Source organism: Leptonotus elevatus, chromosome 2 (genome assembly GCF_054856555.1).
Source record: "Leptonotus elevatus isolate MCC_2025b chromosome 2, RoL_Lele_1.0, whole genome shotgun sequence".
NCBI lineage: Eukaryota > Metazoa > Chordata > Actinopteri > Syngnathiformes > Syngnathidae > Leptonotus > Leptonotus elevatus.
In genome coordinates, this window is record NC_141240.1 from 37,088,275 (window position 1) to 37,102,800 (window position 14,526).

A 14,526-nucleotide genomic window follows, 5' to 3' on the forward strand; every position below is an offset into this window, starting at 1 on the left:
ATATTGGGTCTTTTCCCAGAAGAGGTGGATTATTTTCTTTTTTTGGGCTGTGGGTTCAAGTTAAAGTCAACCTTGTTTGGCCAAGTTCCACTAACATCCATGTATGAAAACAAACACCTCTATGCAGAAATGAATGATGACACCGACCATCTTTATGTTCCCAATGGGTGTACTTCATGTGCATGCACACAATTTGACACAGTGCTGCCTCAACTCATCACACCAGGAAGGTGCCACCAACTGGGTACTGTCATTGTGGGTTGACACCTGCCCAGTGCCCACAGGAACACTGCAGTCATCAGCAAATCCACGCACTCCCCCATATATGTCAAAATGTGTGCCCAAATAGTAAAGTCACACAAAACAGATTGGAACATTTGTTGGAAATGTGTATTGGGTCATGTGCGGCAGACAAATGGCAAAATGGAGGAACGCCAGAAGGGGAAGGAAAGTGGTGACTAAAGTGGTTTCAATTTAAAGTTCCTTGAAAAGGCAATACGACTAAAAACAAAGTCTACAATAAGTAAAAAAAGATATATATACAAATCCTCAGATATGACTTCCATATTAGACATCTGGATGGTTGGGCAGAGTTCAATGTGAGACTACTGTATTGTTATACATGGCCCACTAATTGGATCCTTCCTTCTGAATTAGTCATCTATAATCATTCAAATTATGGCAAGCTGCTATCTGTGCAATAATCAAGTCGAGGGACATCAACTCATGCATGTTTGTGCCATTTTTCAAATATTTCCATGTTCTTAATTCAAAGACAAGTGCAGGTCTCAGCAGGGCTTCAATGCATTTGACTCACCAATTGTTTGTTTTGTGATGAGGTCAGGAACCGGGCTATGGGTGTTGAGTAGTTGATTCATGAACAAAAATAATCCCTTCAGCTTGAAATATTGTAGAATATCACAAATAATGCTAATAACGCTTGAAAACCCTTAAGCCAAGAGGCCTGCCTATAGCTTGTCTCCCCTCCCACACACACACACACACAATCAGAGCTAAGGCCGCCATCTTGCTTTTTAAACCTTTTCCCAGAAGGTAGTGCACACATCTAAATGTAGTAGCCATACCTGGCCAGTGGGGGCATATGAAACAAATTACCACACTACGGTTAACTCTTTAAAAACAAAGCTTTCATATTTCAACTTAACTAGTCTTCTCTATGAAATCAATAACTTTGTAATTCTAACTGCCTTTACAGATAATGGCTCCAACAATGCATCTGACTTTTTTGCTTTCTGAAGGGGGGGGGGGGGGTCTTGCTTGGGCAATATGCCATCAGGTTAAAATATTACCTATTCTAATTCATCGCAAACATCTGCCTTGTTCGTGAACATTTTGGCTCACAAGTGAATTCTTACCGTTAATGAACCACATTATAGTTGTTTGTTTTGACTTTGTTTTTTAAGCCGGTCCCCCCTCCCTCCATTATTCATAGATTACTTGCAGCAACAGCTAAATGACCACATTCAAAAATCAACCTGCACGCTCATGTATTATATTGAAATCGGGCTTTTCAACTAAAATTTGTTTAATAAAATGAATGTGGGTTTGAGCTTGTTAAATTATTTTTACCATTATCTACAATAACCTAGATTCATACATCAGAGCTGCACAGCAACCATCAAATTCACTTCATCAAAAGAGCTTGGATTAATCATGTTTATTTCAGCAGACCACCACCAGTAACATTCGGTCAGGTATTGGTATAGTAATGAACCAAACGCATCACGTGTTCTATCCTTAAACCTCAAATTGTCTTACAGAAGATGCCGGCCTAGTGAACTGGTGTGACATGTTAAACAAACGGAATGTGCAGGAAAAACGAGGGTTGGAATGAATCAGTCTCATCTTCAATCAAACTTGACATTTGTAAAAAAAAAAAAATTTTTTACTAAACTATTAATTCAAAAACAGTGTTAAGCAAAGAGGTAACAAGAGTTTATATCTCCCAATTCATTATCTGCAAACAGTAACAAGCTCAGGAAACATCATGATAAGAGTTGAACACCTATGAGACTGCCAGACAAATGTTGGTTAAAAGATGAACAAGCATGATCAGACCCAGCCGAAGGCGGCGCCGTCTCTTCAGTTGGCCAATTCCGAACGCACGGCGTAGACGATATGCTTCGCACTGATGCCGTACAGGTCCAAAAGCTCCTGGGGCTTCCCGCTGCGAGGGACGCTGGTGACTGCCAGCCGGGTCACCATGATGCCCGGCTCGTGGGCCACCGCTGACAACACCGCCTCTCCAAGACCACCTGTGAAAAAGGACAGACCATCAAAGATCCAAACAACAATTTTTTGCAGACAATCCAAGACAAAACACTACCCACCCTCCTTGTAGTGGTCCTCCACTGTGATGATGTGACCTCCTGTGGCTTTTGCACTGGTCAAAATGGTCTTGGCATCCAAAGGCTTGATAGTAAATGGGTCAATCACACGAATGTTTATGCCTAAACAAGGATAAAATTAAGCCAGAGGGTGAGACTGAAGCTGGGTGACTCATTTCTACACAGAACCACTAGGGGGCAGTACAGGCTTACCTTCACTTTGCAGCATGTCAGCAGCAGCCAGGGCCTCATGCAAAGTGACACCAGCTCCAATCACAGTCACAATATCGCTGTCAGACTGGCGTACAACCTGGTGAGAGTTTACTTTCATTAAACAAGGTTCTTTGTATGCACCTTACGCCACATATGGATAACTAATCACCTTAGCGACACCAATCTCAAAAGGCTCCATCGCAGAGTAGAGGATCGCCGTTTCGGGTCTGCTGGTTCGGATGAAACACATACCCTGAGGAAATAAACGAAACGTCAAAACAAAGTTTGACAATACGGCGCGCTGAAGAAAAATATGAGCAACCTTGGTGTTGGCTGCAAGCTCCACAGCTCTTTCGGTGGCCACTGCATCACTGGGGTAAAACACCGTACAAGTGGGGATGGCACGGAACATGGCCAGGTCCTCCAGCGCCATCTGAGAAGGACCGTCTTCACCTAGAATGATACCAGCGCATTGTTTAGCGCTCACCAAGTCATAAAAACATGCAGATGCAGTCATTTGAAAATCTCACCAATAGAGATGCCACAGTGGGAGCCCACAAAGTTGACGTTGGACTGAGAGATGGCCGCCATGCGGATCTGGTCATAGGCTCTGGACAGGAAGGCGGCAAACGTGCTGACAAATACCACAGCGCGGTCCCGAGCAGCGCAGCCAATGGCTACCCCCACCTAAAACAGCAGCAGCAATCAAAGAAAATACAAGTCGACTATGTGCGTCCACATAGTGGAAGAGGATTATGTGACTTTCAATAACAGATTAGACCAATTTGTATTAGGTTAAAAAGTAACAATTCAACCTGCGACAAGTGAAATCCTTAACACACAATTGACAAAGGCATCGTTCAGCGCTGAGCGCAGAGAACTTCAATCTCACTTACCATGTTCTGCTCAGCAATGAAACATTCAATAAAGCGACCCTCGAACATTTTCAGGAAGTTTATGGAGAATGTGGAGTTTTTGGTGTCCCCATCAAGGGCTACCACTCTACTGCTTGAACTGCCCAGCTTGACCAGCGCAGAACCGTATGCACGCCTCGTTGCCACCTGAAAGGGCGGACAACAAACAAGTTAACACAGACCGTTTTAATCAATAGAGCAAAGCAGTCACACAGTATTCTGCTACCACTGTCGAGGTCACCCAGTTACAAATTACAAGCATACCAAATAATGTTAAAACTCTACCTTATCACCATTTTTGTATGTTGGCGGTTCGGACATGGCGATCAAGCTTGGGTCCACAGGTGCTACGTCATCATTTGGCGGCTCAGGAAACAAGGTCTTGCCGGGGTTTTGGATTTGTCCCTGTAGGTCATCCAAGACTCTACCCACCATGTCCTTCGGGATGGGCTTTCCATGCCAGTTCAATTGATCCTCAATACCTTGCAAAGAAAAAGTAGAAAAAAGAAGTCTCACAAAGTGGGAAAAAAAGAAATTGTTGAATGTGCACTACAATACCTGGGGTATTCGCACCCCCCACCTACCTTCAAGGCCTTTCCCCTTGTATGTCTTGGCAACGATGCATGTGGGCCTGTCAGGAGATTGCCGAGCTTCTGAGAACGCTTGACAAAGCTCTTCCACATTATGCCCATCAACAACAATTGCATTCCAGCTACAAAAAGAAAAAAAAGAAGTCACCATAACTCTTTCGCTCCCCAAAACATAAATAAGTTCTATTTTAAATATGACCATGCTCCCAAAGACACATTTATATGTTTTTAATGCTCGTTTGTTTTTGTTTTATGCTAGAGCATACAGAAGGCTTTGATACAGCCTCTCAACTACAAAGAACGGTTGAAGAAATTGTAGTTTTTACACAAATGGCCAGCAGGTGGCAGCGGAGCAAAAGAGATCATTTACTCACAGTTCTAAATAGATTTATGAATAATGATGAAACTTGGCTATATTCTAATGTTAATTGCTGCAAAATGGAAACTGATAGAAATTACTTCTTTTGGTAGGTTCCATGTTTTTATAGCAATAGAACACAATACTCTGTGGGCCTTGCTAAATCAGTCAAAATCCAGTAAAACCGCCGGGAGCAAAGGGGGTTGCTTCAGTGAAAATGGCTGGAGTGAATGAGTCGAGCAGTATTCAAACTTTCACAAACCACAATCTGCGCCATTAGCTACCCATCGGTAGACCATATTTTAAAAATGGTTGCAGTGACAGCAGCATATAAAATAATTGTGATTTTGTTTTTATGTCATATCTTCCACAGCCCTACCCTAATATAGGCCAGAGCCCAAGTAAACAATGTGTATTAAAAGCCAATCTTAAGATCATGCATGATCTTCAACTCAGGAATCTAATACTACTTCATTCCATTTGAGTGATAGAAACCACACGTAGACTTAACAAGTCTTCACTAACCCAAAGGCTTCGCAGCGCTTTCGATAGACCTCCATATCATGCTGGAGAGGCGCAGGATCACTCTGACCGAGCCGATTGACATCCATGATAGCCACCAGGTTGTTCAGATTGTAGTGGGAGGCAAAGGCCATGGCTTCCCACACGGAACCCTCGGAACACTCTCCGTCTCCCATCAAGCAGTACACACGGTAACTAAAAAAAAAAAAAAAAGAAGAAAAAAAAGAAGAAGAATTAGTACAACAAAAAGATTAACGTGCTAGAAAGTAAAACGGTATGGAGTAGTAATGACCAATAGAAGAATTTGTCACAGAAAACTAATTGCAATTCAACGTATCATCATTGATCCGTGGTTGGTTTGGATCAGGCCACACGGTTCGGTTTGTGCACAATGTGCGGATTGGTTGGTGGGGGAAAAAAAAGAAAAAAGTGCACATTCACAGTCGATACCATTCCGATATGAAGCTGAAACGTACTCAACGCAACACGCTAAGCCCAATTTCAAAATAAAGTGTACCAAATACAATAATACATTTACGGCAATGCAAATAGCCTCCTCAGTACACTTTTACTTTGAAATTGTGCCGTGATGGCTAGCTTGACTTCCACCCCCCCCTTTTTTAGGCGTTTAGGAGTTCTTGATCGTAGTTTTGATTGACATTAAAGTTGCGACCAACATCAACACAACGCTATCCCGAACTCGTATTCAATCGACAATTTAGGACGCCATTGTATGTATGATATGGCAGAAGTCTCCGACGTAAGTGGCTAGCGGCTTGCTTTTAGCATTACCGGAGTGTCTGGCTGGTAGCTGTAAATGAGTTTGACAGCTTGTACCCGATGGCTTACTTTATTTAATGCTTTTTCAGTATTCTGGGCCAAGGCTACTTTGTAATTCACTTCATGTTTAAAGGAAGGGAATGTGCCTTAAATTGCACGTTGAAGTCTTATTATTAAAAAAAAGATAAATGGAACTTTGTCTTCATTTATTTTATAAAACACTTTTGCCATTAAAAAAAGAAAAATATTCAACTCAAAATGCTTAGTCGTTTAGATTATAGGAACACAATTTTAAGCCATTAATACTTTATTTTACACATGGGCCATGAATACATTAAAAATGTTTCAGCCTCATATTGCACAAGTTGTGTTGTAAATGGTAACAACTATTAGAAATTTTGAATTGATTTATTTTTATTCAATGAAAAAAAAAAGTATTATGCAAAATAAATAAAGACAAAGTACTATTTATCTTTTCTTTTTTTTTTGCTGATCCGAAAAACGATCTGATATGAGACTCAAACCCGTGATCTGATCCGAACCGTGACTTTTGTGATCCGTTGCACAACTACAATTCATGGATTGTGAAATATTTGTTGAATGTCCTATCAATTGTCACATCTATGAAATTGAGCTGCTTCTAGATAAAACTGTACCAAACAATTGTGGTCAATAGTCTTCCCCAGCCCTACTTTGGACAATCTGTCTTTCTACAGGGAACAGACAGTGCCAAAAATGATCTCCGCAAAATAAAATAAAAACTTCCAAGAAGAAGAAGAAGAAGATGTAGAAATAGTACATATATTCACCTGGCCCGATCAAAACTCTTTGCCGTGTATGCCATCCCACAGGCAGCACTAAGACCCTGACCAAGAGATCCAGTCGCCACATCAACAAAGGGCAGTTTCTGGCGAATAGAAAAGAATACGCGTCAATGTTAGTCAAAGTGAAATGACGTACAGCATGAGGATCTTGGAGCTCTCATCGTACTGGTGTTGGGTGCCCCTCCAGGTCGCTGCCAATCTTGCGCAGGTTGAGCAGCTCGGACTCTTTCACAAAACCCGCCTCGGCCCAGGCAGCATACAGGATGGGCGCAGCATGACCCTTGAAAAAAAAAAAAGAATGGCGGGAGGGTCATACGATAGTTCTTACCTGCTACATGTAATGCTGAGCTAAAACATGCACACATAAATACCTTTGACAGCACAAAGCGGTCATTGGACCGGTGGCCAGGGTCGTCAGCTTTGTATCGCATGGTGTGGAAGAAGAGCACAGACATGATCTCAGCTGCACTGCAGCACGATGTGGGGTGGCTGTGAAAGAATACGACGAATGTGACAATATAATCACACTATTTATTTATTTTAAAATCATGCATGTTACAAAATGGATGCTTTTGAAAAGGTAACAGTCAAAGTATGCTGTTATACTCCAAACATGTTAGAGTACAGTATATTAAAAAATTCGAAGGGGGCACAGTTTTTTTTTTTCACACGATACAACATCACCACCAAATTAAAGTATTGTTAAATTGTCAATTTCCACGCCAGACCTAAAATTAAAGACATGCAAACTTGAGAAACTGTTAGATGCTGAAATAGTGGTCAGAGTATTGTAATCATATTTGAAATGTTATGTACTCAACAGCAGCTCAGCTTCCCTATGTGGCTAGCATTTCAAACAAACTTGCAACATGCCAAATTATCAGAGTACTTTTCCCACAGAAGTCACAATTACCCACTGTGCTCTCGCCAAGTGGTGACCTGGTGGGAAATACGGAGACATTACAAGCACGAACTGAATTACAAAGTTGATGAGATTTCAAACTTGTTAAAATTGCCAAAGCAGAAAGCAGTCTGTGTGAAGGCTTCCTGGTATGTGGGAAGAAAAAAAAAATACTCCCCTGTTCAAATGTCAGGTTTTTGCATTAAAAAGAATTAATAAAAAGATAGATAAAATGAAAACCTTTGTCAACCATCAACCTGACCTGTACCTTTTTATAATATGGTTAATCTTTAAGAGTGAATGAATAAAGCACATGAAATGGGACTTCACAGGTGTGCACACCCACTTAAAACAAAGACAGCACACTAGGGATGAGAGAGTCTAAACTAAGCAAACAAGTGGCAGAAATCAACTGAATTAAGCTTTGTTTGACAAGGAAATACTGTATAAAATAAAACCTGTTTGAGGTGACTTCCGTGAAGGAAGTGTTCGGCACGGCCTTTGCAACAATGGGCAAATTCCGCATGAGTGCAAACTACAAACTTACCCATCGTCTACCAAATCTCATAAACTACAGCAAACTCTGTATGGTTGGTTGGATAATAAAAGAAACATGGACAAATTGACTCAATTGAAAGAAGGTCTGTTAAAAAAAATAAAATATGGCAAAACTGGACAAAGTATAGGGAGCCAGGACACTAATATAGTGTATGGATGAGGACAACTGATAGGATAAAGATATGTATTGACAATTCCGAACATTTCATTTGCTTCCTTTATACGGTGGAAAAACTGTGGATTGTATTGCTTTTGCCTGTAGCTATCATACTAACCACACAGGTTGTTATAGTAGTCAAACAGCTAATTAAAAAAATAATAATAATAATAATAAGAAGAAGAAAAATAATCCTCACAAATCAAATTAAATTGATCCAAAGGTCAAGGTTTTTCAATGATTTGTCAATGAACGGTCAATTGTTGAAAGCACATACAGGCTATAGGTTAGGTGTATTTTTATTATTTCGTTTTTTTCCTCATCACTCTTATTGTGAAGTTTAGTGGAAAGTTGTGGAATTTTTTAAAGCAGCTCAGAAACATTAAAAATCTACACGGTCTCGTTTGGAGATTATGATCATAACTCGATTTTCAATCAATCAATCAATATGTGCGCTATCGCAGCATGCACAGGATGTCAGGTGACATTTCACTAAAGCTGATTGATTCGGGACTCAGTCACGGAAGTAAAATTTAGCTACGCATCTGGCATGCAGCTGGGGCTTCAAGCCAGCACGTGAAATCAGGCGATTCCTATTTGTAAAAAAAACATACATCTCTTCTATGTAAAAAAACATACACACACACACACATAACTATTGCAGTTAATTTTATTACGTCGTCCCTGTAGCCCTATTATCCCTCTTCTACTCATTAACACGACTCGGAATTACGTCACAGTGAACAAATTGTACGGCTAATGACCGCATTTTATTTTATTTTTTTACGAGACATCAAATGGAACTGCAGCACGTGGTACAAGGCCCACAGATGGTCTCGTGACCGTTAGCATGACGCAGGAGTTCGCGTTCGACTCGCACGTAGCGTCTAAACAGTTCAAGAACAAAAAAAAAGCTCTGTTTGGAAAGTTTACCCTGAGTTGGAGGCGCATGTTGCTTTGATGGAGTTAATTCGCAGCTTGTTAGCGACATCTTTCAGCGCCTGCACAGTTATTTGGTCAGGCATGGCTGTCGTTGCTGGGGTTTGCCTTCCTTTGGAGCTTCGCAGTCGCCGAAGAAATGCGTCACAGAGTTCTGCTTTGTCACGCTGGTTCGGTGCTGAACCACGCCGCCGTTTGTTCAGCAGGAGGAGGTGAGAGGCATCGGAAAGGAGGGCATTTAAGTACACTCAAGCCCCGCCCCCCGAATGTCAATCACAAAGCGGAAGTAACCTCTGTGAACCTTGAAGACACCGGAAATGGAAAGTGCCTGAGGTGATAAAAGTGCAAAAAACGACTTTGATTCAACTCCTTGTGAAATTCCTCTAAAAGTAGTCATTAAAGTGCTAATTCATGTTTACTGTCAACTAATACAAGTGTTCCTTGTGGATCCCTAAAGTCTTAAAAGGCATTCCATGTTCATTGGCATTATTATTTATTTATTTTAACATGTGATATGTAGAAATGTCCTTTTTTTTTCCAAAGAGCTCAGTATTGTTCATTCAGTAATGTCATCATCATTGCTCTCTTTTTTTTTTTTTTTGTATGTGGGTGAGTATGTGTATGTGCGTGCGTGCGTGTATTTGTTAGCTCACCAAAAACCTATTAGAAAAAAATCCCATACCGTTCACCTAAACCGAACGCCGCCGTCAGGAGACCCGAGGGGACCAAAGAAAACAAAGGAAAGTGAAATCCAGCACCGACCAGACACCACCCACCGGGCCACCCACCAGAATTCTTCCCCAACCCCAGAAACATCTAAATTCCAACAAATCCCAAAAAATAAAAATCAGGGAGACCTCAAGAGACCGAAGGAGAGACTGAGGGAAGGAATGAAGGACAGACAAAGAGATCCACAGACACCAGCCTCCACCGATTCAATGACCTGAGGAGAAAGCAGATTGTGTCTGAGTTTCGTTAGATGCTGGTGTGGTGAATCTGGCATGCATGAAAATCTCCACCAAAGAGGGGAGCCGTCGACCCCTGCCAGGACAGAGCAAGCGCAACACCTCAGGGCCCCCCAGGCCGCGGCAGCGCCAAAGGACGGCCCCCCCAGGCCACACGGCCCACGTCCCCGACCCAACGCAGCAGGACGGGGCACTGCAGGCCCGCCAGGCACCCCACTGGTCCACAACCCCCGCACCCCCCACCCACCCCCGCCATCCACCCCAACCCAGCCCCAACCGCCCCCCCCCCCCCCCAGTTGTGTGGTGCATTAAGATTGGAGGGGAGTTGTAGGGTGAAGACGGTGTTTCCAACCTACCCCCCCCCCCCAAAGTGTGTTATGTGCCCAATATGTCTATAAAAGTGTATTGTGCAAACCTAGTGTAGTGAGTTAAGAGGAGCGACCAGCGGGGCCCCCCCCAACCGGGCGGGGGCAGGAGGCGCACCCGCCCACCAAGCCCCCACCCACCCCACCGGGACCCCGGCGGGCATATGGGACCAGCCCGGCGGGGCGATAGGGCTCGCCCCCCGGATACTGGGGCCCGCCCGAGGCGCCAGGACGCCCACCGGAGCGGGGCGGACCCAACACCAAACCCCAGCCACCCCCGCCGGCCCCCAGCCACCCCGCCGGTGATATGTAGAAATGTCTGATTGTGGGAACATTGTGAAATTGGCTGTAGGAACATTTGAATAGTATGAATACCCATTTGATGATTCACATTACATATTGCAGGCTGTTGTTTTTATTAAACAAAAAACAAGCTAGTGTTACCGTAAGCTTTTATGCAATTAATCCGACTTGTTTCCAAAGCTTTGTTTAGTGTGTGAACTTAGTACACAAATGGTGAAAGAGTGCTGACGACAACACAAAATACACCCTACTTATGTGAGATTTTGTTTTTCTTCAGATTTAGTCAGAATGTTTAGTTTTAACTTAATGTTTACTTTTAGTTCTTCACGTTGCATTGGTCTTTGCACGGACCAGGGCTGAGAAGGGCTGCCCATCTGAAATAACAGATTTGCTCACATTACATTTGAGTATTGTATTACTAACTAATTAAAGATATTCATCTATGTGAAGACACTTATGTTAATGGTCCTCACAATAACTTAGCTGGGTATAAAACAGTTAAAAATCAATGTGCAACACTTTACTTCTATACATTTCTGCAAGTGTTCAAATGACATTTCAACAGCATGCTTTGGAAATCACAATGTCCCTTAACTGGTGCGGCGGGCCATTCGTTATCCTTGGGGCTGCCTCATGCCCCGTGCACAGGATGTCAGGTCATATTTGTAAAATTCTAAGCACAATTGCACCCACTTGTCTAAAGAGAGATGACAAGTTAATGTTCACGTTTTCACAGCAAGTCAAAATGAAGAGGTATGCACATGGAATCTACAGCATTCATATTTTCACAACAGTAGGAACTGGTAACACTTGAATGTCTGCCTGCGCTTTGTCATCATTACACAAGGTGTGGAGATGGAAACCCGGTCAATCATTGCAAGATTTGAAGCATTTGCTATGCTAGGAATAGACATAATAAAGTAAAAACAACAATAATATAGTGCATCATACGACAATGTTTGACATTGAAAGATTTGAAAGTTTTTACATAGGCATCCATCCCTAAGCAGTCTTTTCCAGGAAGTGGAGCAACTATTGCAAATGTTTTGACTTAGGCAGTTTCCTCTTTGAGTTCCTGTAATGACAAAATACAAACCATTAGAAGAAGAAATAAAGGAAGTGACTGTCCTTGAAGTTGCAATAGTGGAAACTTCTGAGCTCTTCTTTTTTCTTTTTTTTTTACCTCAATTGCTTTCCACACCTCAGCCCTCTCCTCCAGGGAGACAGGCTCTTTATCAAGGCGCTCCAGTTTCGGAATGAGAGTCAGCACATATGGCCGGTAGTCTGTGGTCCCGTCCAGTGGATTCTCGGAGAGGACCACGACTCGTAGGGTTTTGGACACAAGGCCAAGAGCCCGCAGGCCGGTCTCATCCAGGAAGTCGTTGCTTCTGTGGGAGAGAGAGAGAGATACAGGAATGTTGTTTTGTTTTTTGTTGTTGTGGCGTCATATACCTGATATTGAGGTACTGGAGACGTTTCATGTTGGCGCTGAGTCCGTCCAGGTTAGCAAGTTTGTTGTTACGAAGATGGAGAGTGGTGAGGTTCTCTAACGTCTCCATGCCCTCAAGACTTGTAATAAGATTTTGGGCCTCCAATGCAGAGAAAGAAAAAAAATCACTTAAAATAACAGAAGACTATTTTAGCCAAGCATTATAACTGACTTTTTTATTTTATTTTATTTTTTTTTACCAGATATAATCGCTGCAGATTGGGAAGGTTGATGCCACTTGTTGTAGTCAAGCGGTTTCCTCTCAGCTCCAAAGTTCCCAGTTTGGAAAAAAGACAACTCTCAAGGCCATTTAATCTCTGTATGCGGTTGCCTGCATCAAAAGTAAAGGACACAAATGACTTGAAGAAAACAGTATGCTGGTGGTTAATAGCGCTCATTCAGATTAAACCATCAGTCCAACCTGAAAGATTGAGACTCTCCAAAGCTGGTCCTACAAGACCTTCCACCTCAGTGAGCCGGTTTGCTGCCATACTCAGCCACTGCAGGTAGGCCAGCTGAGAAAAGGTTTGCCCTTGGAAGCATGTCACAAAATTCTTGTCCATCTAATAAATAAAGAGTCCACTTTGAAGTTCAGTTAGTGCAATTGTTCTCCAATGTTTTTAAATGGTCACAAAGTGCTTCACGGGTAAAATTAATCACAGATAAAAAAAGAAAAGAGGAAAAAAGTAAAGGTCAAAGAGGCAAGTACCACCAAAGTACTATACCTCAAAAAACAAAACATATCGTTCATTAAAAATGAGACCGCGATTATAGTTAAAAATGATGCATGTTTTTTTAAAATGTACATTATCTTCATATTTAATTATTTCACATATCACAAAGTGGATGCCAAAACATCATTTTTCTAGATAAGAAAAAGCTTGCCTTGAGCCAAAGAAGCTGTGTAAGGGATGCCAGAGGTGAAAGGTCAGAAATGCGGTTGTTGGACACGTCCATGAAGCGAAGGTGAACGTAATTGCTGATCGCAGCCATGTCACTTAGTTTTCTATTAAGTATAAGCACAAAAGTTTGAGGTTTAAGATGGAACACATTTGCTATATTAGGTCATTTGGCTCTCTTACTTGTCTTTTAAAACGACTTTAATGAATGCGTGTCTCAATCCATTTCCTGTCCGGCACAGCAAAGACAGACCTGGGATTATAATATCTTGATCCAAAGGGCGAACCTGTTAATTAAAAAAAGGAAAGGGTTACTACATATATTTCATTGAGGGGTGCGCTCTTAATAATTTATTCACAATTTGGAGGTCATTCATGGAATTATTGAGCCCAGACCTGCTCAAAAACACATTCAGTGAAATATTGTGATTTTTAAAGAAACATCATGTAGTAAGTACAAAGATAATGGAGAAGGAAGGAGAACTTGTAAATCGGCTCAAACGGCACGCACATCCAAACATGCTTTAAACGTTGTCTATGACAGACAATAAATGATCTAAAACAAAATCTCAGATTAAAGTGCAGGACAATGCAATCTTGAACACTGGATCAAGTGAAGAGTGGGGAAACAAAGTGAGTGAAGAGCCTCAGTGAATGTGTCGAGGTTGTTACAGTGAAAGCTTGCAAAAAACGGGAGCTGCAACTTTGCAAACTGCAACGAACAATGAAGTCACAGCGACATGTGCTGGTCTCTTCCAAAACTACATGTATCCCACAAAATAAATACATTGATTTAGTAACTCTTTGGCCTACTAGTGATCAAATTGTGACGGGTTAGCTGTGCCTTACATTTTCAAGCAGACGATTAAATGATAATCGTTTTTACCTCTATTGCTTCTTCGTCCTCATCTTGATTTTCTTCTCCGGTTTCCACATCCGACGACACATCTTCCTCATCCATTTGGGTCAGTCATCTACAATTCTGTCTCAGCTCGAGAGTAAATGTTAACTTTGGACAAATGATTGTCTGTTAAGGCCCCGTTTCCAAGATGGGGCTGCGAGTGTTGTCCGTTGCTACGGAAACAGACGCCGCCAGTTTGTGCAACACGTGTAACGTGATCATGGACATTGTTTTTGTTTTTACTTAATATACAAGGAAGGCACGGCTTCATCTTACACGTCTAATGTTGAATGGCAAAGTGAATTTTAAAGTTTTGTCCAGTATTGTAAACATGTCTACAGTATCCATATTATAGCGTCTATAATAAATAAATTACTCTTAAGAAGAAATATTTTAGGTGGTGTGATAACGCTGCAAAATTGTCTTATTCAAGGCTGACTTGAACACATTTATGTAAATTTTATTCCAGCACATGCTTTCTATCTCAACTGGCACCATAC

At 41.8% G+C, this 14,526-nt stretch overlaps 2 protein-coding genes across 2 annotated transcripts; both read right to left on the reverse strand.

Annotated features, from left to right (window-relative positions):
* Nucleotides 1-1,663: 1,663 nt before the first annotated feature.
* On the reverse strand, nucleotides 1,664-9,358 carry tktb (transketolase b). Its single transcript, XM_086069322.1, has 14 exons — nucleotides 9,099-9,358; nucleotides 6,921-7,038; nucleotides 6,716-6,829; nucleotides 6,535-6,632; nucleotides 4,949-5,140; nucleotides 4,060-4,187; nucleotides 3,761-3,957; nucleotides 3,458-3,622; nucleotides 3,092-3,248; nucleotides 2,884-3,014; nucleotides 2,731-2,814; nucleotides 2,562-2,658; nucleotides 2,352-2,471; nucleotides 1,664-2,276 (listed from the first exon to the last, which is right to left on the reverse strand). The coding sequence occupies exons 1-14, from the start codon at nucleotides 9,188-9,190 to the stop codon at nucleotides 2,104-2,106; spliced, it is 1,866 nt and encodes a 621-aa protein (XP_085925448.1). The 5' UTR covers nucleotides 9,191-9,358; the 3' UTR covers nucleotides 1,664-2,103.
* Nucleotides 9,359-10,826: 1,468 nt separating this feature from the next.
* Nucleotides 10,827-14,509, reverse strand: lrrc23 (leucine rich repeat containing 23). Its single transcript, XM_086068792.1, has 8 exons — nucleotides 14,012-14,509; nucleotides 13,309-13,412; nucleotides 13,112-13,232; nucleotides 12,648-12,789; nucleotides 12,427-12,557; nucleotides 12,190-12,326; nucleotides 11,921-12,125; nucleotides 10,827-11,812 (listed from the first exon to the last, which is right to left on the reverse strand). The coding sequence occupies exons 1-8, from the start codon at nucleotides 14,084-14,086 to the stop codon at nucleotides 11,789-11,791; spliced, it is 939 nt and encodes a 312-aa protein (XP_085924918.1). The 5' UTR covers nucleotides 14,087-14,509; the 3' UTR covers nucleotides 10,827-11,788.
* Between the last annotated feature and the right edge of the window lie 17 nt (nucleotides 14,510-14,526).